This window comes from Ambystoma mexicanum, chromosome 12 (genome assembly GCF_040938575.1).
Source record: "Ambystoma mexicanum isolate Mex_15411 chromosome 12, UKY_AmexF1_1, whole genome shotgun sequence".
Taxonomy (NCBI): domain Eukaryota; kingdom Metazoa; phylum Chordata; class Amphibia; order Caudata; family Ambystomatidae; genus Ambystoma; species Ambystoma mexicanum.
This window is the reverse complement of record NC_090936.1, coordinates 18,557,397-18,580,675: the sequence shown is the minus strand read 5'-3', so window position 1 is coordinate 18,580,675 and position 23,279 is coordinate 18,557,397. Positions and strand designations below refer to the sequence as shown.

General features: G+C 44.7%; 1 protein-coding gene across 2 annotated transcripts in view; it reads left to right on the top strand.

Annotated features, from left to right (window-relative positions):
• ELAPOR2 (endosome-lysosome associated apoptosis and autophagy regulator family member 2) overlaps positions 1-23,279 on the top strand; it is a 266,368-nt gene that overhangs the window by 104,704 nt on the left and 138,385 nt on the right. For both annotated transcript variants that reach the window (XM_069627825.1, XM_069627826.1), the window contains exon 3: positions 17,480-17,675. In XM_069627825.1, the coding sequence (XP_069483926.1) occupies positions 17,480-17,675 (196 nt within the window). The remainder of the gene's footprint in view (positions 1-17,479; positions 17,676-23,279) is intronic.

Here is a 23,279-nt window from a genome sequence, read left to right as displayed (position 1 = left end):
AAATAAGGCAGTCCGTTAAGCGTTCCATGTTCTGGCAACACGAAAGACAAATGTGCAAAGCAGGGCAAGGGAAGCAGGAAAGGAACGAAGCAGGACAAGGATACACAAGCAGCTTCTAAAGCGAAAACTTAGCACACGAAACAAAGGCACTAGGGTCAGAACTTCAGAAGCACCCATTGTGGGAAAGGGGCGTGATTATAACCTGCTACGTTTACGTACACGTAGGTTTATGGTGATCAGCTATGTCCTTGTTAGTGAGACAGCGCCGTACGCGGAAAACAGCTGACAGTCGCCATGGCAACCTGTAATGATACAGGAACGGTGAATGGCAAAGAATAGAAGAACGGACAGGACAGCGAGTTGGAAACCGTAAAACTTAACTATGCCGAACGGTTCTGGAACAGCATGGATTCCTGACAATCTGTCAGCAGCATTCAACATGGTCGACCACCCCGTTCTGTTGTCTCGGCTGGCCCAGATAGGTATATCTGGCCAGGTACTTGCCTGGTTCACGTCATTCCTGGTGGATCCCCAGACTCTCTCCTTGCCACCTTTTCTATATGCTCCCTGCCATCTTAGCTGTGGAGACCCACAAGGTTTGTCTTTGTCTCCGATTCTATTTAACATGTAAATGTGGGCAGTTGTGTGTCTCATCCGCTCCTACGGCACCAGGTGTTACTCCTATGCCGATGACACTCAGATCCTGATCCGTTTAGATCTTGATTTGGCTGAAGTGTCGTTGTGCCTATGGGGATGCCTGGCTGCCATTGGAGAATGGACGAACCTCAATTGGCTCAAATTGAGCGAAGACACAACGGAGGTTCTGGTGGTGGGGTGCCCCCCCGATCTTTCACTCTGGGTCTCTTCCTTTTGGCCTACTTCCCTTGGTGTCCTTCCCTCCACCAGTGGGCAAGGTGAAAAACTTGGGTGTATTTCTTTCGGCTTCTCTGTCTATGGCCAACCAAGTCAAGGGCCGTCTGTCGAGGGGACACTTTCGGCTGAGAGTTTTGAAGAAGGTATTCCCCTTGATCCCTGTTACCCTTCGTCCACCAGTGGTAGCAGCTCTGATACTATCTCAGTTGGACTACTGCAACTCAGTGCATCTTGCCTAGCCGAAGGGTCTTATTCAGCGATTGCAATGCCTTCAGAACCTTCTGGCATGGGTGGTGACTGGCACCCCTTATGGAGCACATATATCCCCGGTATCACAATCTCTGCATTGGCTACCTGTTAACCAGCGCATTAGAATCAAGGCACTACGGTGCTATACATGATCAGGGTGCTGAGTTCTTGCAAGCCAGATTCTCACGCTATTGCCCTAATCGCCAACTATGCTCGGCTTCTGCTGATCTGCTTACCGTGCCCTCTTACTGTCGTACGAGGATTGGAGGTAGGGCTTTCTCTATAGCTGGTGCCAGATTATGGAACAAGCTACCCCCTCCGTTAAAGAAACTTTCTAGTCATCTGGCTTTTAGGAAAGCAATTAAGACACTTCTCTTTTAGTAAGCTCTGTGCCTTTTTTTTTCTTAGTAGCTTTCTGTTGTGGATGTTTGCCAGACTCCCCAGCACCAAGATACCTCTGTGTAGCCGTGCGCTTTAGAAATTACAGTAACATAGCATAACAGTTAAAACTGCTATTCTAGGTTTTGAGATAACTAACCCTTAGTTGTTGCAGACTCTCACATTCTATCAGCAAATGTTCGATAGTTTCAATAGTTAAAGTGCCACATAGTCGACAGTATTGTACTTCCCGTTCTATGCCAAGGCGAGCACCTTTGGTGATCAAAGCTTCACTTATGTTGAACCTGAGGAGCATATATTGTAGAAGCACTATTATGTTTGGTATAGAGAGTGGTTACATTTTGCTTCTTACTAATCATTGTAAGTCTCGATTTCAGGCGATCTTTAACAACCTACATTTCTGCATCATAAGAAAAATGACATCCGACATGCCACTGTAGATATAGAGAAAACAATCTGCCTAATGTCCCCAGTGATTTACAGTTATCTAGCTCAAGAAAAGCGCCTACAAAGTTCACCATCATTGTTCTGTTCTGTAGCTTCTGTATCTGTCCATAGAACATTACAATTTTCACAATCCGATCTTGCATAATGCCATTAAGTTCGAGTTCTAGATGCACGTATTCAATGGGTACTGATTGTAGTAAGCAAAGCAGGCTATGCAGCATAGAACTCTCAAAGCATTTTAATGCTACCGCGTATTGGTGACCCCCAAATTTCAATACCGTAGAAAAGTATGGGGTGCACTTTCACAGAGTATAACGGCAGAATGGTTCCTATGGAGATTTCTCCTTGACGACCTATGAATTGTCGAATAGCACGGACCGCTGTATTGCATTTAGTCTTTGTTTCAGTCCAATGCATCGCCCGCTTCAGGGTATTTTGTAAATACAGCCCTAAATATTTATAAGAGGAAACACATTTGCGATGTGTAGGCGTAGAGTCAGACAATTTGCCCTCCGCATCTAATCTAATTGTAACACTTGTGTTTGTATAAAGTAGCATCAGCATCCTGAGCAGACCTAGTGGGATATTCCATTGAGTGTGTTTTTACCGCAACTTGTTGCGCATTCCAGAGTCAAAGGCTGCAAAGAAATCAGTAAATGCACCATGTCCCGGATTTTCTCTGCGTGTCCAAGCACATTCGACAGCCATATATACATGCACATGTGTACATTTGTGAGGCAGCATTCTGGGTTATTCTGAGCCATTTTATTAACCAATAGTAGGCATCTATTTAAAGGTTCTTGTAAGGAGGCACCAACGCCAGCGGTTCTCTGCAGGCACCTATGATTTGGCGGTGTAACCACCACGGGTTATGCTTGCCACAGCTCTGCCACCGTTTGCATCAATTAGGCCTCCACTAAGGAGAGTGGCATAAGCACCATTGTAGTCACTGGGAGTGAGTGGGTGTAAGTAGCGGTGGCTTCCAATCGTTTTTCCACGTCCACTTCGAGCTCTGTTTGGTGGTAGCCGCCTCACATTCTCTCTCCAGATATCTGGGTTGGCAGAAAAATACCCTTTGCTCGACTACATTCGCAGGTGAGTGGAGGGAATGCCTTGTGTGTCTCTGAGATGGAAATGAGAACAGGGGTGAGCCACCCCCTTGCCCCCCCCTGCCTTCCCCAAGCAGGTGAAAGTACCATTTGGTGTTTCAGGAAATCCACCTGGTGAAAATTATTTGGCCAGGCTGACGACTGCCAATGGGATGCCATTAAGGTTAGATCCGAAAAAGGGGCAGTGGCTCTGCCTCCGGGCCTGGCCACCATGAGACAGAGTGAAGCTGTGTTGAAACCTCTGCTCCTACAGGGTTTCTAAATAGGGGCTTTACTGCGTTGGGTAGCAGGGTGTTTTAACCAGTTTACTGGTGCACTGTTCTTTAAAATGGTCTACTTCACGCTTACTGCCCAGCTATTGCTCAGTTTGCTGCATAAAGTTATTAATTGTGTTTCATAAATGTGTGCAACACTGCTTCCTTAACTCACTGAGCACCTGGAGACCATGAAAATGGTCTCAGTGCGTGGTTTAAATCAACTTAACATACCACTAGCAAGTACAGTACTGGCACAAACGGTGCAGACGTTATTCACACATAGAAAAGACAAAACATCACATGCCATAGAATTTGAAACTTCCCTGACATACCGGAAGGTATCGGAGCAGGTAGCCCTCCCACAAATACCCACACAGGGAGTAAAATTGAAAATTTCCATCACACACCGGACAGCTATATCGTGGTCAGCAACACCGCAAGTTACGATCAGACACTGTGAGAAACTAGGAATGAGACGTGGACATAGACTTATGGTTTTGACCGTAAATGTATATCAACAATAGAAAAGAGGGTTGGGAAATACCTCTGTCCCTGCCCTAAGGGTCTGTCAAATGTCATCATGTTCAAAGCAACTTGTCCTGTGCCCAAAGTGATATTCTGGCCCTCACGTTCTAAAAATCAATTTGAAGGTGAAAAGGGAAATATGACCTGGCATTTGCATGAGGAAAAACTTGAGCTGGTAAACTCATATACATATTAAGGACTCTTAGAAGATGAGAAATTAAATTGGAAGATGTATTAGCATAAAACCAAATTGAAATACTGGAAGCTAGTAGAGGCAGTGAGTGCCATTATTGGGAGAAACCGTGGTTTGTCAATAAAGACAGTTTTACTTTTATACTCAATGAAAATTGTACCTGTTACAACATATGGTATTGAGGTATGGGGACATGGATTTACATTCAACTTAAAAAGATTCGAAGCAAATATTTTAAGTAGACTGTTTCGCAAGCCTCAAACTGTTACTGTGGAATATTTTATCTCGAATATGATCTAACGTCTATTTGATCTATTTTTTATCACTAGATCATTTATGTGTTCAGTTAATCTAATGACTTTGAATAACAGAACAGTTATGGTAGATTATGTCAAGGCCTTTCTGAGCCTAGAAAACTACATACGGATTGGCGTGGGGGGAAACATATTTGCAGTCTTTAATAAATGGAAGGGTGGATGCGATGTTGTGATATCGCGAATAATACAAAGAGAGTAAAATATTGGCTAAAGAAAAAAAAAAGTATTTGAACCAGACAATAATGTGGTAAAACTATTAAGCAAGGCCCACAGTGGACCTTTTATTTGGCATATACAATCACGAAGTACTCACCCCTCCCCCCCCCAATATATTACAGCCTTTACTGATTCTTGGGTAGCAAGACAATATATGCTCCTAAAATGTAATAAAAGTAAGGCTCTTGAAACGGAAGGCTCGCAGAAAGGTCTTAATCGTACAGAGAGATATTGCAGGCGGTGTGGGGAAGAAACAATGGAATCACTTGAACACATACTGACGAGATGCGATAGCCTCATCCATATTAGAAATCAGATTTTAAAATCCTATAATAATTGTTTTACTTCTAGCGATCCTGTAATTCTGTGGAACATGTTCATGAGTGGAAATGATCAGAATGTTATTTATTTTATGGTCAAATTGCATCTGAAATGGGTTGAAATATTTGCATCATAGGATTCAAGAAGGGAAAGTTCTTCCAACTAACATTGGGTCGGCAACCTATCGTGAAAGATCATGGAAATGGATTGAAATGTTAGTGTTTTATGTATGTAATAACTATGTATTTTATTCTTTTATGTACATTGCTTTTTAATAATTGTTAATGTGTTTTATATTGTATATAAAAAGCATATTTGTTATATATATTAATAAATTGAAATTAGGTTTTACTATTCCAATACTTTTTATTTAAAAAAAAAACTTTCAATTTGCTAGTATGAATTTCCTAATAGTTAAATTCATGTACTGCTTTTCGCAGTAAAAGTAAAGTTTGACCAGCATTTTATCATCGGAAGACTCACATAAAACCTTGACGGGTTGAGTGGTATGCATTTACGATCAACATGCACGTACACTCAGCATGCTTATCTTGGATTTATAAGCTGCACTGGATATAAATATATTGCTGAAGATAGCAAGGCTTGACCTGTATGGTTGAGTATTGCTTTGAAAGTAAGCACAGAAAATTGCCAATTAATTGCCCGTCTTTGATAACTGTCCAAGAAATGCTAGCTAATGTTTGCAGTTGTGAATTTACCCAGATATAAAGAAATTCAACTTTCAAATAGTGTTTGTGCTCAAAATAAAGTCTATTTATTAATGCAGTAGTTGCAAGGTTTATGAATAAATATATATTATTTCAACTTGAGAGCAAACAATGCAACAAGTCAATTGTGGGATTAGTGCCCCGAGTCTGAGTCTGCCCTTCCAGCATTGCTTAAAAAGTTAAATCTATCGGGTCGCTCATGCTAATGAAAATGTTTCCGAGTCAGTGTGCTGCAAGCACAGCACCCTTTGACCTAGTCTGAGTGTGAAGAAGTTGCTGAATTTGCTTGAGGCTACCACCCCCACCCCCATCTCCCTCCTGCTCCTACCTCTAAGGCGTACTTCGCCTGGCCCAAGCAGTGCTACCAGAGGTTCAGGAGATTTCTACCATGACTCATGTCTTTCCTGGTGTGAGCGCCCTGCTTCTGACCATGTTGTTTTATCAACATTTCTTCTTAGTAGGCCACTGCGTGTCTGAGACAGACAATGTACCATGCTGCTCAAAAACATGTCAACAGGCAAAGGCACTGTTTCCACTGCCATGCTGGAGACTCCTAGAAATGTGAGCACTATAATTAGCAGCAGGGCACCTCCTAATTGCAAGAAGACATTCTGCAGCTAATTTAATTGAAATTGGTTTACATTTCTTTAGTAATTCATGAAAGCAGTGGGGAAAACCTGCTCTTTGGCGCCCCTTACTGGCCAGCACTATAGGCAGCTGCCTAGTCTGCCCAGTGCTTGCACCAGCACTGCTTGGAGAAGATGGTTCGAGCAAGTGTGTTAAGGAAACAAAAGAGGATCATTTTGTTCTTGTTCGGTTTTGACTATTGTGCCACCAGACAGAAGAGTCTGCGTTGTCTTTCATGGAAGATACCAAACTCCTGATATCGGAGTAATTTATTCAGGAATATGAGAGTTGGCTGAATTTTTGTTTATTTTTGATTTTTGTATCACATTTTAAAAAAATGTTTCAGAAAAATGTCAAGTTCTAGTCTCTCTTCCTTGCTGCTAATGTATTCTAGAACCACTGATACAAGACGGCACGTGTTTCACTCGAAGAGATTCACCAGGGCACTTGTACATGTGTGCTGCATGTTATAATGGTAAAAATGAATCAACTATCCTGTGCCAATTCTTGACCAGGCATGTTAAAGCTGAAAGAGCCTGTACTTTAAGTATAAGAAGATAGTTATTTGAAAGATGAATCACTTGGAAAGCAGGTCAGTAGTAAGTTAAGTGTGAAAAATGAAGAGCAGTGATTGGCTCGGAGAGCTAGCGCACCCGAGAATAGCACCCAGGCTATTGAGGCCACTTTTTTGGTGGAAAGGAAATGGTCTCGCAGTGCGTGCATCACATTTAGGGCCTAATTCACCGAAGCCTTTTTATAATGGTACAATCCCATTGGAAAACGCTCTGAATCAGGTCTTTATTCTTTTAAAAACAAAATGGCTGCCATTGAAATGGCAGCCAAGGGCTTTAGGGGGAGCCCCTCTTTGATTTCCATGGCAGCCAGAGAAGGAGGGGATGGAAGATCAGTGAGAGGGTGGGTATGGGGCGGACGCAGGTAAGTACAAAAAAAAAAGTAGTATTAGGAGGCACGTGATGGGCATGTTACGTGGACGGTAAGAGCTGGGAGGCACGTGATGGGCATGTTACGTGGACGGTAAGAGCTGGGAGGCACGTGATGGGCATGTTACGTGGACGATGAGAGCTGGGAGGCACGTGATGGGCATGTTACGTGGACGATGAGAGCTGGGAGGCACGTGATGGGCATGTTACGTGGATGATGAGAGCTGGGAGGCACGTGATGGTCATGTTACGTAGACGGTAAGAGCTGGGAGGCACGTAATGGGCATGTTACGTGGATGATGAGAGCTGGGAGGCACGTGATGGGCATGTTACGTGGACGGTAAGAGCTGGGAGGCACTTGATGGGCATGTTACGTGGACGGTAAGAGCTGGGAGGCACGTGATGGGCATGTTACGTGGATGATGAGAGCTGGGAGGCACGTGATGGGCATGTTACATGGATAAGAGCTGGGAGGCACGTGATGGGCATGTTACGTGGATGATGAGAGCTGGGAGGCACGTGATGGGCATGTTACGTGGACGGTAAGAGCTGGGAGGCACGTGATGGGCATGTTACGTGGATGATGAGAGCTGGGAGGCACGTGATGGGCATGTTACGTGGATGATGAGAGCACGTGATGGGCATGTTACGTGGACGGTAAGAGCTGGGAGGCACGTGATGTGCATGTTACGTGGACGATAAGAGCTGGGAGGCACGTGATGGGCATGTTACGTGGATGATGAGAGCTGGGAGGCACGTGATGGGCATGTTACGTGGACGGTAAGAGCTGGGAGGCACGTGATGGGCATGTTACGTGGATGATGAGAGCTCGGAGGCACGTGATGGGCATGTTACGTGGATGATGAGAGCACGTGATGGGCATGTTACGTGGACGGTAAGAGCTGGGAGGCACGTGATGTGCATGTTACGTGGACGATAAGAGCTGGGAGGCACGTGATGGGCATGTTACGTGGATGATGCATGTTACGTGGACGATAAGAGCTGGGAGGCACGTGATGGGCATGTTACGTGGACGGTAAGAGCTGGAAGGCACGTGATGGGCATGTTACGTGGACGATGAGAGCTGGGAGGCACGTGATGGGCATGTTACGTGGACGGTAAGAGCTGGGAGGCACGTGATGGGCATGTTACGTGGACGATGAGAGCTGGGAGGCACGTGATGGGCATGTTACGTGGACGGTAAGAGCTGGGAGGCACGTGATGGGCATGTTACGTGGATGGTGAGAGCTGGGAGGCACGTGATGGGCATGTTACGTGGATGATGAGAGCTGGGAGGCACGTGATGGGCATGTTACGTGGATAAGAGCTGGGAGGCACGTGATGGGCATGTTACGTGGATGATGAGAGCTGGAGGCACGTGATGGGCATGTTACGTGGATGATGAGAGCTGGGAGGCACGTGATGGGCATGTTACGTGGACGGTAAGAGCTGGGAGGCACGTGATGGGCATGTTACGTGGACGATAAGAGCTGGGAGGCACGTGATGGGCATGTTACGTGGACGATAAGAGCTGGGAGGCACGTGATGGGCATGTTACGTGGATGATGAGAGCTGGGAGGCACGTGATGGGCATGTTACGTGGATGATGAGAGCTGGGAGGCACGTGATGGGCATGTTACGTGGATGATAAGAGCTCGGAGGCACGTGATGGGCATGTTACGTGGATGATGAGAGCACGTGATGGGCATGTTACGTGGACGGTAAGAGCTGGGAGGCACGTGATGTGCATGTTACGTGGACGATAAGAGCTGGGAGGCACGTGATGGGCATGTTACGTGGATGATGCATGTTACGTGGACGATAAGAGCTGGGAGGCACGTGATGGGCATGTTACGTGGACGGTAAGAGCTGGAAGGCACGTGATGGGCATGTTACGTGGACGATGAGAGCTGGGAGGCACGTGATGGGCATGTTACGTGGATGAGAGCTGGGAGGCACGTGATGGGCATGTTACGTGGATGATGAGAGCTGGGAGGCACGTGATGGGCATGTTACGTGGACGGTAAGAGCTGGGAGGCACGTGATGGGCATGTTACGTGGACGATAAGAGCTGGGAGGCACGTGATGGGCATGTTACGTGGACGGTAAGAGCTGGGAGGCACGTGATGGGCATGTTACGTGGACGATAAGAGCTGGGAGGCACGTGATGGGCATGTTACATGGATGATGAGAGCTGGGAGGCACGTGATGGGCATGTTACGTGGATGATGAGAGCTGGGAGGCACGTGATGGGCATGTTACGTGGACGGTAAGAGCTGGGAGGCACGTGATGGGCATGTTACGTGGAGGCACGTGATGGGCATGTTACGTGGACGATAAGAGCTGGGAGGCACGTGATGGGCATGTTACGTGGACCATAAGAGCTGGGAGGCACGTGATGGGCATGTTACGTGGACGGTAAGAGCTGGGAGATTCGTGATGGGAATGTTACGTGGACGGTAAGAGCTGGGAGGCACGTGATGGGCATGTTACGTGGACGATAAGAGCTGGGAGGCACGTGATGGGCATGTTACATGGATGATGAGAGCTGGGAGGCACGTGATGGGCATGTTACGTGGATGATAAGAGCTCGGAGGCACGTGATGGGCATGTTACGTGGATGATGAGAGCTGGGAGGCACGTGATGGGCATGTTACGTGGACGGTAAGAGCTGGGAGGCACGTGATGGGCATGTTACGTGGAGGCACGTGATGGGCATGTTACGTGGACGATAAGAGCTGGGAGGCACGTGATGGGCATGTTACGTGGACCATAAGAGCTGGGAGGCACGTGATGGGCATGTTACGTGGACGGTAAGAGCTGGGAGATTCGTGATGGGAATGTTACGTGGACGGTAAGAGCTGGGAGGCACGTGATGGGCATGTTACGTGGACGGTAAGACCTGGGAGGCACGTTATGGGCATGTTACGTGGACGGTGAGAGCTGGGAGGCACGTGATGGGCATGTTACGTGGACGATAAGAGCTGGGAGGCACGTGCTGGGCATGTTACGTGGACGGTAAGAGCTGGGAGGCACGTGATGGACATGTTACCGGGACTGTAAGAGCTGGGAGGCACGTGATGGACATGTTACCGGGACAGTGAGAGCTGGAGTAGTCCATAGTAACCAGATTGGCTTCTATGTACTAATTGAAGAGAATGTAGCCTAAGTCCAACCAATCCGCAGTGACTAATTTGCCACTTTTTGGTGAGGTCGTTTTAGCTCTGTATTAGGCCTTCTGATTGCACCCCAACTGATAAAATCACTGATTTCCCCCCCCCCCCCCCCCCCCTCAATCGTGAGTTCACGGGAGAGGAGGTAGAATCGATGGTCTGGTTTCTTGAACTTTTCCTGCCCTAAAACTAAGGCGGACGTTGAAAACATTTGAGGACATTAATGATGGAAGCGCTTTCATTTCTCCACAATACATGCTACGAAATACAAATCCAGATCGGGGCATTTGGGCCTTAGTTCGCACTTTATACATTTTATAATAATAATAATATTCCTTGGATCATGGGTAAAGTGTGGCAGGGGACACTATTCATTATTAGGGCCCATCAATGATGCAATATAGCCATAAATGAAAATCCTGTAGTAAAAAATGACTATCCCAAACCTGTCTCGTTGCTACCAAGTAGATGGTTGGGCAGAACCAACTGCATTAAGTATGAAGCGTGAAATCGCAGGCTCCTGAAGCAATGTGATTGTACCATACCATGCATCAATCGCCGTAATTGCCATGCCTTTACCCGGCACAGCCTTCCTTTGAGGCAGGCTTTGTCCCTTAATACTGCACCACTAGTGTCACACAGTGTCCACAATTAGGGAAGGTTTCATTTTGGCAGAATAAGCTGGCTGTCAAGCAGGGTTGGCACGGGCCCGAGGAGGAAACATTGCCCGAGGATTAGCCACCGCAGCTGCTGGTGGGTGGACATGGGCACTTTTCAGTGCTGTGCTTAGAAAAGGTGAACTTTGATCATGCGTTCATTTAAGTTCCTTGGCTGTGACTGTGTCAACAAACTAAATGTGTGACTAGGCCGGTAGGACAGCGTGGAGGCAGCAAAGACCACACAGAGCAACACAGGTTTGAATCCCGGTCCCGCACTTCGAGACTGGTCTCCGGTATTAAGCGTCACGTGTTCTAAAAGATTAATTAATTAGGGTGCATTGCTTACAACCTAAAAGGAGGCGTGAACCAATTTACAAGTGTTTATTTAGTTTCGAGTGGCTCCAAATATGCTCCCTTTTGCACACGGATTTGAGTCATTTATGGGTCAGAGAATCGATTCTTTTGTCATTGGGAGTGAGTTCCGAAGGCGTGGACCAGCAACCGAGAAGCCCCTGTCGCCTTTGGAGATATGGCGAGATAGAGACACAGTGAAATGGCATTGATGCAAAGATCAGTATAGAAGGGTCGGGCGATAAAACGAACACTTGTTTGTTGCCTGACCGCTAACCAGTACACAGAACTACACAATTGAGAAAAAATGTTGCACTTGAAAAAGTAATCGGACGGGCGTGTCTTAGGAAACCTGTCTGAGATTCCTACTACAATAGAATAGTCTAATTTAGAAGGAACCAAGACACCGCTACTGCCGATCGATAAGCAGTGAGGATGAAGGGAAGGACGAGCGAAGAAGCCAAAGCTTGAGTTGCAATGTTGAGGTTAAGCACACATGACTCTCAAAGTTATCCCTTTTTAGCATGTGTTTGAGGTACACAACTAAAGATTAGGGTCCTTGCTATTACGATGCAAGCCAAGCTGGAGTACGGCGAATGCAGCGGCATCCCCACCCCACTGTTCTCAAACTTCAGTGTGTGCCGTGTTGAAGACACAGCACAGTTGTGCCACACTTAAAACAAAGTGACATGAGTTGAAATCTTTCTCACTGGTCTTTCAGGTTGTAATTGGACCAGGAGTGGTGGCCGGGGGCAATGTTTGTACAAATGCATCACCGGCCTTGTTCCGTAAGTCCAGCTATTTTCCTTGAGGGCCATTTCCAGGGCATTCATTGGTTGGTATTATAAGTCAGTGCATGGCTGTGTGAGGACCATTGATGTGCACGTGTGGAGGGGAGATTGTTTTTAAACAAATCTTGCGCTAAACTAGGCATGTATGATTGAGGTTCCAAGTTAACTGACCGAGCTAGCACAACCAAGAGTTGACCGTGTAAAGGTGAATCCAGAGACCAAAAAAGGAAAATGGGGAGGCAGGGGGGGGTGAGGAAGCGGGCACACTCTTGATCCTCCAAGAGTCATCCCTGCTTGGCCAATTGCTGAGGGATGAGCATGAATAATTAACGTTGGGTGATATCTGGGCTTGTGGTGCCACAGCCGGGAGGAATCTGTCCGATCCTAGTCATATGGACCCATATGCCCATTCGCTTTAGAGGGAACTGTGTATGATCAGCTCCCATCGCCACATTTGAAGCAGCTGTTTCAACCACGTATGGCAGGTCTGGTCGAGGTTGTTTAAGAACTAGTGCTGTGGTAAATGCTAGTTTCAGTTTCAAATGATGATGCAAGAAAAAGATAAGTGTCTCGTAGAATGGATGAGCGTATCAGACCTTTTTATGCAACTGAACAGAACAGTGGATACATTATTAAATAATCCTCTCCAGGTAAAGAGGAAACTCTGGTGGAATGATTGGCCACAGACGTGTACAGATGTAAAACGGAGGAAGTTATATTATCCTCTTAACAATGAGATGAAACCTTTTAATGTGGAACCTAAAATATCTCTTAGAATTTCTAAGTGTTAAATGGGGAATTACATTTTTGAGATTCTGGTTGAATTTATATCTGACAAATGGAAGTTTTCGGAGCCCGTTCAGGTAAACCGAGGGAATTATGCATTTATAGATTTGGTAAGCCAATGAATACGATAGAACATTTGGAAAATGTGTTGGTTAGTTTTGTGGATCTAATGACTTTAAGACCGGCTTATTGTGGTTCTTTTTTAATCTTGGTACTGTACTATTACTTCTGAAATCTTTTCTATGTTGTTGAAGGGCTCGAAACTGTGCTTGATTTTAGATACTTAGATTTTTAAACAAGATTTTTAATGTGATTTTAAGGAATTCATGTTTTGATACTAATTTAAAATATTTTGGATTTGTATTGGATTGATATGTATTGTTACGTGAATTGTAATGTGTCGTATTGATGTATTGTTGTCCTGTAATTTAGGAAAGATTTGAAATTCAAATACACTACAAAAAAATAATAAACTCTTTGATAGTAGGAAAATTGACCCTGAGCTCCGTATTCAGACTGCGTTCAGCCATATAGGGGAACAACACCTCCTATTTCATTATAACAGACAAACGCAATCGATGTCCCCTCGGCTACTTTAGGTGACGTAACTGTACGTGTCCCACTCAAGTACATAGAAGTCATTCTTATGCCGCCACTATCAGGTATGCAGTATTGGCATAGTGGTTATGAGCATTGCATCTGTATTAAGGAGCTAGATGCTACACCTGTAGTTGTGAATGGAGGATAGCACAGGGGCAACATGCTTGTCTTCGGAAGTCCGCAGAGCAACAGAGGTTTGAATCCTGGATCCGTGCTTAGAAACTGAACTCTGGTGTTAAGCGCTATAAAAAAACTATTAAATAAAAATACCACTCCATACAGGAGCATAAAGTTTAGGTGAAGCTGTGCAACATAAAGAAAATGCCTGTGGGCATTATATAGAAACATAAGACCTAACACAACACTTGCTTATTCCCTGAAGCTTGCTAAGTAGTGAGTAAATCTGTGATTATTCTCTGAAAAATAAGGTATTACTCGAACATGTCGAATCTTATTTGCCGAACTATCGTTCACTGTGTTTTTTAAAAGGTTACAAAACATCGAATATGAATCCTGCGTGTTTGTACATATGCTAAATGCCTAATGAACGATAGTTCTGGAAATAGTTTTTTATGCATATAATTTGTGCTTTCGGTGCTCGCTTTGTGCGATGTGCTCTGCTCATTCATTTATGGCTGAGGATATGAAAAACCTCACAATTACTATTCAAATTGTTAATTATTTCTTTTTATCATGCGTTTTAACCTTTCCGATCCGTACTTGTTGTAGAAAACAAACCGACCATTGCTTTCCAAGCAGTTTTCTTTTGGAAACGAGAATGTTGCTTCCTGATGGACCCGTGAACGAGAGGAGACTTGCAAAAAGGACCGTCCGTAGAAAATTATATTTTAAAGTCTAAATCGACGAATCGACATAAGTTTTTATTTTATTTGCGCTATGAAATGTTTGTTTATTGTTAAGGGGATAATTCACCGCCCGCATGCTCCGGGGAGCCCGTCGGCATATTCAACACTACATGCCTTTCTGGAATACAGTATTTGCGATTGCATATAGTTAGAGTAATACCCTTGCGGTTCTATCTGAGCACTGCATGCCTTGATTTCTGAACTCCCTGTTTCTGGATTCACACCCTATAATACAGATTTACCCATTACAATCTGCCTTTCCCGCCGCGATTGCGCATTCACCATCTGTATCGCCGTCATTAACATAGAAAAGGGACTATGACCCTTTTCGGGAACAGGTTTTCAATGGCCGCCGTCATCCGAAAAAAAGGCCTTTTCCATTTTAATGGAAGTGGCTATTTTTGTAAACTTTTTTTTATTTTCTCTGACGGGAGATGTGCTTGTGCTGAGCTGATCTCCTGTCTAACCAAAAAAAGAAAACTATCAGCACCTCGGTAAATCAGGGGGTGTGAATAGCTTTCACACCCGAGCAGCGAGGCAGGTATAGGCTTTAACGGCCTGAAACCCTCGCTGATGCCCTAGCTTCGCTTGGGCCTACCAAACCTCAGGCTGGCGAGCATTGAAGTCCATGTTCTCCCCACCAAGTTAAAGTTTTATTCAACTTTTTCAGGTGTGCAGTAGTCGCAAAGATCCAAAAATAATATGCATTGAAATGTTAAATTTTTAAGAATGTATGGAAATATGCAAGGTTAAGCTACAAATGAGGTGAAGTGGTAACCTCATATTTTGGTCCTTCCTGCTTCTTTCGTTAAGATCCGGCCCAGGTTTTTTGGCCAGTGAAGGGACCAGGACTTTCTTTTCATGGAGAAACTCATATAAGCATGCGAAGCATCAGCATGATGCATGCAGTCGAATGGGGGGAAACTGGGAAGGATTTACGATATGATATGTTATTTGTCACGTGCTTAATACCCAGAGGTTTCTAAGCATGGACCCGGCGATCGAACCTGTGTTGCTCCACGTCGTCGTGCGTCCAAAGCAAGAACATTGCCCCTGAGCTATCCTCCTGAGACCATTTGACATTCTAATGATACAAGAAACAAAGGGCTGGATTCACATAACTTGGTCTACGTGCCACGTTTGTATGGTCAGGTACGTCATTTGGGGGTCGCCAGGGGTCTCCCTTGCAACCCCTAAAAAAAATGTAAAAAAGATTTTTTGAAAATGTTTTACATTTTTTTTATTAAAGCTCCTGGTCTGTGGCCAGCGCCATGTGACTCTTTGTTTCTGGAGTGGCTGGATTTCTTATTAAGGACTCTTTTAAAACATATTTGTTTTAAAAACAGGGGGTTCCACAAGTGCAACACTCTGAGTAGTGACCCTAAATAAGAAAGAATAGGAATAACAAGTAACGTATCTTTCTGGAATTCGATACAATAATTTCTGGACTCACTAAAGGGTAATTTCAGGAACACTTCAGGGGGTGAGTCACTGATTTAGTCTGTTCTTAAACACCTCACTTTCACAATGCAGACAAAAACCTCCAAAAACTTTCATAAAAATGTTAGAGTAGAATAAGCCTCAATTTCAGACTTTGTATTTTGCTTTTCACAAGTTGCAGTTCTAGCATGTTATTTTGTGTGTCGTTGTCTCTTTTACGATCATCACAAGACATTCCATATGGGTGTCCTCGGTCACTTGACAAAATCCATGTGCCTAAAAGCTTGTGTATAGTCTAGAAATGTTTGACCATAGCACATCAAGTGGCCCTTGATTTCATTGTGCCACAATTTATGCTTTGTTGTAATGTGTCTATCTTCCCTATCTCCCTGTCATGCTGTTCAGGATGTTTGTTTGCATGTATGAGGTAACGTGTGCCCAGAGTACAGGGTGCCGTGTGAGTGTGCTGCTTTCCCTGTGCTACTCGAAATTCTTTAATACACTGTTGTGAACCCTCCCAATGGTATGTATTTTGCCAACCTCTGAAGCCTGAAAAGAAGATCCACGCAGGCTTGACATGTGGCCAACTTTGCACCAGACCTGCAGATGAACTGGCCTGCTGAGAAATCTGTTACCAGTTTAATGGTATCCACTAAAGAGTGTAATTTGCTTTCTGACTTTGAGAGCATTCAGATATGTAATTGCTCATTTTAATATAGCCGGTAAGATAGCTATAGCCGGTAAGATAGCTCAGTGGGGTCAGGGCTCGTTAGTGCGATGTGTGTGTGATGTGCAGGTTGCAGGTTCGAATCTTGGCAAGACCAACTCTGCCTTTCATCTGTCCGAGATTGATAGATGAGTACCAACACAGGTTGGGTGATATTGGGTGTATATTTGTTCTATATGAAGCACTTAAGCGTAACTGCTATATAATACCTCATTCTTATTTGGCCTTGGACGTCTGCTTGCATTCACAGTAATTTGGTAATATGGGCCTATACGCACTGATATTAATGATACATATGGTGATCCATTCTTGTATGAAATGTATATTGTGCTCCCTGAGGGCGATGGGCATGTGGCACTCCATGCAAGTTATATAATAATAATAAAATCACATGACAGTGATATCGTAACAATTCTTTTTGTCATGTATTTGGGGACAATGCTATGTGATGCCACTTCCTGTTTTGTCAAGGGGTGAAAGGTTGTGTTCCATCGCTTCCTGTGATGTCACTTTGGGATGGGGTCAAATGATATCAGAGGTTAAGGGTCACGTGATGTCACTTCCGCTACCCCTGGCATTTTGGTGAAATTATGTCCCTGTGTATGGTACCTGGTCTTTTGCCTGCAGTCTTTTGATTATGGGTAAAAAAGACAAAGGCCCTGATTCATGGAAGTGTTTTATAATGGCGCAATCCCATAGGAAAACATACTGTAAATCGGGCCCTAACGACCAATGCCAATTAGCCCTGGGCTCTTGCACACCAGATTAACAGTCCACAGCTGTGAGGGATTCTTATCGGGTAACACTATGCAGTCAAGAGCTTTATGCTCTGTGTTGAATAATATTGCCCCTCTTTTAATGTGATGTGCTTCTTCTCTTGTCAGCATTTTCCTGCCTCTCTGGTGAATACCTGAACATGATGGACCAGTTGTGCAGTAAATGTGCGGCAGGGACCTACTCGCTGGGCACCGGCATCCAGTTTGATGAGTGGGACGAGCTCCCCACAGGCTTCTCCAACATCGCCACCTTCATGGACTCTCCCATGGGGTCTTCCCCTGATAAACCGGTTAGCTGTGACAAGTAAGAGCTCCGGGGGCATCCCGCTTCTGATAAACCATGTTCTTCTTTGTGTCCTTACAAACAGTTTCAAATGTGTTGGACCAATATGCTCGCCCTTTTTGCATAGACTTGCATAACAGCCTGGCAGTTAAGGGGTGAAGAAACACTCCATCTAACTAAGATTAAGTTTTGTTTTCATAGTACAAACACTTGCGCACAAGCTACTTCTTGGCCTAGTTGCACAGTACATAATTGGAGAGTAGGACAACAATAATGAAACCAATTGGGATACATTGGATAACACAGGGGCATTCTAGTATTGTAAAAGTCATATTTAGATTTGTGATTTCCTTTGCCCATCTGCCTTGTGGGCACCTCCCTGGTTGTAATTGCAATGACGAAATCTGAACAAATACATTGTGAATCAAAACTCTACAAATCAGGTAATCTAGGACCAAGCCATATACTCATAAACTGTATTCTAGGAAGAAAATATCTCTTTGCTGAAAGGTTATTGCACATGAACTTTGTGCAGTCTGGGAAAAGCTACAACTTGCCCCTTTGTGCAATGTACCACTCACCTCAAGTGTACGGTAATGCTTTGTAACAAAACTCTACCATAATCCACAAAGCAAAAGTTTAATCCAGCAGCAGGTCAGTGGTGTAATTAATAAAAGACCAAAACATGCACTCCATGTGAATGGTTAGGCAAAATATTGCAGCGCAATTCACATGTCAAATGACAACCGGTTTCTGTTGCATCATAACTAAAATCATTCTTCATGACATGAACCCACAGAGGTTCATGGTTTTCTCTAAAGTCGTACTTGTCCACAATTTAGCTCAATGCATGTCTAAATATTTACCAAATGCACCCCCAAAAAATGTGCACATTAAAAGACAAAGAAATACACCATCTAACTTGCCATTCAGTGTTTTGTGGCTATGCAGCCTCATAAATGGGAGTTAAATACTGCTGCATAGTCTTAGGCACTCAATGAACATTACCCGTAGTGGTGTACTGTGAACACACCCCAAGCGAGGCAGCTGGATGTTCTAGATGGAAGGAGAGCCATGATGGAGGCAACCCGGTAGATCAGAGGCAATACGAAGAAAGGTGAACTGTTGGGAGGGGGGTGCAATACCCTGACCAGAATGGGTATAGGTCTGCACTGCACGACTGCTCTATTGGCATGTAACGTCTATTAAATATATTGTTTGTTTATTTTATAATGGTTTGATTTGTTTTCTTCTAGTGGAATGACAATTGTAATAGCCGCTACTACAGTAATGTCACCCAACATTCTGGGACGAGAAACAGGCTGTTGTAATCAGAATATTTTGTTTCATTTAAAATGATAAATTGGTGAAAATGCAGGGAGTCCCCTAACTTTCCCAGGTTTCTCTCCACGAAAATAAAAGTTAAAAAGAATGAGCAAGTTCTTGGTAGCTCAAGAGGATAACGCCCCTTCTCTTGATGTTGCAACTTATTCCAGAGGAAATGTCTCCCTTCCCCAAACCCTTCTCACATTCAACATAATCCAAAAACACTTAAGGGCATGAATCTTCTTTGGGACTCTCTGACTCGCACTGTGAAAACAAAGAGAAAATATCGAGGCTGAGTACCCCCAAAAGGAAATGCACTGAACACGGGTTACAAAGGAACATACAAAGATCTTTATTTTATACTGAACAGTTTCAAAGGACAAAACAACAGATGGCTATCGGCCCTCAGTACAACACAACGAACTCCAGCATGGTTCGGTGTGCTCAGTGAGTGGGGCTGTACATTAGAATAGTCGTACCTTTTTATACCTTTGAAAACATGATGTCCAACCCTACTGTGGGTTAATATTCGTTAATACATTACGGATCTATGGTTCATGCCGAGTTCACACATCTATACGCTTAGGGTTTACTTTTAATGGATTCCCCAACAAGCCTCAATAGTAACAGTGTATTTTAGGATTTCGTGTTGAGCCTTCTTAAACATTAATACAATGTAGTTTAAAGAAGTGTTCACATTTCAGTATTTGAATACATTGTTCGTAACATATGCTCGTGGATTAACTTGATTGGCACAAATAATCCTTTACACACAGGTCAACGAAGGACAAGGTCTCAGTTCATGACCCTAACAAGTGGCCTGCAGGCAAGTTACATATTAGTTTATACATAGAGGTCAAGACGGCCACGTTACATTTTCGGAATGACACTATCCACCATTTTAGCTCACAAGGTGACTTTGCAGAGAGAACCTAAAATGGCGGTTTGACCTAAAATGGCGGCTTACATTGATTCTAAGGTCAGGACCTTGCAACACGGATTTCTTCGCAAGTGACTTACAAGCAGCTTGGCATAGGCCAATATACATATGTTCATCACAATAGGAGGCACGATATAATTTCCCGTTTGACAGCACAACAAGACCTGGTATACTTCCCTGCCAGGTTCCTTTTCAGATTTGCTGTAATTCACTTCACCCACTTGGCTTCGCCTGGTATACTCTCCTGCCAGGTATTTTAATATTCATTTAATTGTAGTCCTTTCTGCCACACAGTTTTCCCCACATGTATTTTCTAATGTCGTTATGGGTCCCAGACCCTTTCTCATGGACTTCTTATCTTGCAATCAAATGTCGCATGGGCCCTATTATCCTGTTAATGCTTCCCCTAGCTCTCACACTGTGGTTCCTTTGGTATGTGATACACACTCCAAAGCACCTCGGCAGCGTCATCCCTCTGAGCAGGTTCACCGGTTCTCAGCAGTGGCTTTGGGTCCCTGGCGTCCCTTGTGTTGGTCTGCGGCTTGTTTCGGGTCTGCTGAGCACTTTGTTCACTTGTGAGATCCACCACGCCTCTGGCTCCCCTTGGCAACTACCTCTCTTCTCAGCATGTCAGTGGTTTGAACTGTGTGCGTCTCTGCACAACATTCCCACGACTTGGCAGGACTGCCTGCTGCTTTTGGTTTTTCCAACCTGCGTCGCAAGCAGTGAATCTCCTGCGCTGCCATCCGCCATACGCCGGTCTCTCTCCTCAGCTGTTCTCAGCACAGTTTGGTAAGAAGCCAACAAACTCCATGATTCTGTTCCTGGCATGATTTTAAACCATGTTGGGCTGATAAAATTCTTCCAGCTACTAGTCTGCTGGTTCATATTAGGAGTAATCATCATTGCTCCTTGCCTCTTACTCGTCTCCGGTTTTGTTCTTTTATTTGCTCTCTGATATTTGCTCTCTGATATTGAGGAATGCAGTCAGTAAAATTGTCAAGTTATTGAAGGGGATTATGGCAGTATGCCATTAGTATATGAGGAAAGGAGGGAATATTGCTAAAAGGAAAAGGGTATTTCATGTCTCACCTGATGTCCTGTCCTCTCCGCCCCCAAGAGTCGCCTACCTGCATGTGGTCCTCCCTAAAATAGCCACCCCCAGCGTCAGGACCAGGTAGCGGCTTCCGTCCCCTGGCCACACGAGGAGAGCTTATTTCATTGAAAGGAGTGAAGAACTCATCAGATTCATCACAAAGCCTTCTCGTAATCTTCGCTCTGTGCCTCCTTGACTGTCCTTGTGGCTCCTCGCCCTCCCTATGCTGCCTCTCGCTTCCGCTCTTTCTCTCTTCTTGTTCCACTTGCATGGAATTCTCTTCCTGCGGATATCCGAGACACAATTATAATGAATTGTTCAAAACCAAACTAAAATCCTACCTCCTCACCTCAGAGTTACCCTCTTAACCTTCTTCTCATCTGGTAACATTTTTCCCTGGCCTCTAACTTGCCTCGGCCCCTTACTTCCTCGGCCTTCACTCTAGCACTTCATGGTCAGACCCTGAGCACATCTGGCGGTACAGCCTACCTGCACTTAACCTTTTCGAATGTTCATTGTCCTTAATCGATGTAAGTCCACTTATGTATTGTTCCAGTTGACTGTTCGATTTACTCCTCCATCATCTGGTCAGAATGTCCCTCAAACTCACCCCATTGTAAGAAGCTTGCCACTTCTCGTCAAATCTGTTCTTATCTATTGTACACTCTTTTGTGATCAAAAGAGCATTGTCCCTCCTGTATATACATAAATAAATGTGTAAATATCCAACTAGGCCTGTCGCAGAATCTTAAAAAAATTCCTAGTATTTGGCCAGTGTGACATTTCCTTCCATCCTCTAATCCCCAGGAGGTGGCAATATGCTGGGAGAGTCAAAGAAATTTGACCTGTAGAGCTTGTGCAGACAGTACATTGCCTCAGTCCCACGCAGTATGGTTCAGCTACTCGTTCTCTCCACTGCTTCCAGTATCGATATGGCATCTGTAAGCAAACCAGGGGAAAGTCATTTAAGTCTCTACTTGCTTCCCTCTGTGTTTTTGGTCAAGTGACACAAATAATGCGGGCATCAAGTTACTAGTAGGAAGGGTTGCGGGGTGTGTGGCGGGGTGGATTCTTAGTTCCTCTTCCAAAGTCATGAAGATCAAGTTGTAATCTACATTGGTAGGGAGTTGGGGGTCACCTAAAGCTTTTATTCAGCATTGTGTCTTCTGATACCTTTCAATCTGAAGTTAGCATGATTATTCTAGGGTATATGGAAGAGGCAAATCCCTTCAGAAGATTCTGGAACATTATGGGTTTGAAATGAGATTGTTGGCATGTGCTCTGTTGTGCAAGGTACAGATGGTTGTGCAACAGTGGTGGTTCTGTGGGGTTGGATGGGGGGCAAGGAGGAGTGTCCCCCCTCGGGCCCTTCCTCGTGTGCCTGGTTGTACGCCGAGGCTCCTGAAGGCCTGGTGCTTTATGTACAAAAATAATTACAAAAGCATGCACAGCTGCGGCATACTGGTTCCCAGGTTGCTATGCAACTGCATTATAATTCACCTGTGAAGGCCAGATGTGTTCAAGCCCTTCTGTGGCACACTGCCTGCTGGCAGATCTGTTTCTGCTGCCCCCACGTGCTGTAAAATATACAATTTCAACAAATTATATTGGACATTTTCTCGGGCTGATTACCCCCCACCCAAACCTTCCTATGCTAGCTAGGGCATCCCTCTGTCACTCGTGCAAATCGGGCAATGTTAATGCTCCTCCACTGAAAACATTCACCTGCCACCTCTGACCTTGTATCATTTGCAACGCCTCTGCCCCCTCACGAGCCTCCTCTGCTCCGTGCCAGCAAAAGATGTCTCTGCTACTGGTGGGCAAATCTCAAATTATTTTGATCATGGCAAGGACACATGCCAAAGGCTCCCATTATACTCCTGGGACTTTGGCTAAAGACCTATTTACTGTGGCATTTCCAAATGATCTATGGAGAGTGTAAGGGCCATACTGTGTGTATGGCTGTTAGGAAAGATTTCATAATTGTATGTAATTTTCACTCCATGTGGCAACCCCCAAACTGTTTGCTGTTGTTTTACACCCTGATCTAGACTTTGCCAGAGAAGCGCAGCCTTCTGCCGCACTCCTCTGGGCTTTCGCTTAATTCTTATGGGGAAATTGACATGCCCTTAAGACAGTCAGTACTGGGAGACTTAGTTTCCCTTAGTCCTTTCCTCATGTTGCAGCTTTTGTGCAACATGAAACAAGAGTGCACTGTAACTTACATTACCGCGCTCTTGGGTCTCTAGCCATTCCAAAGGCC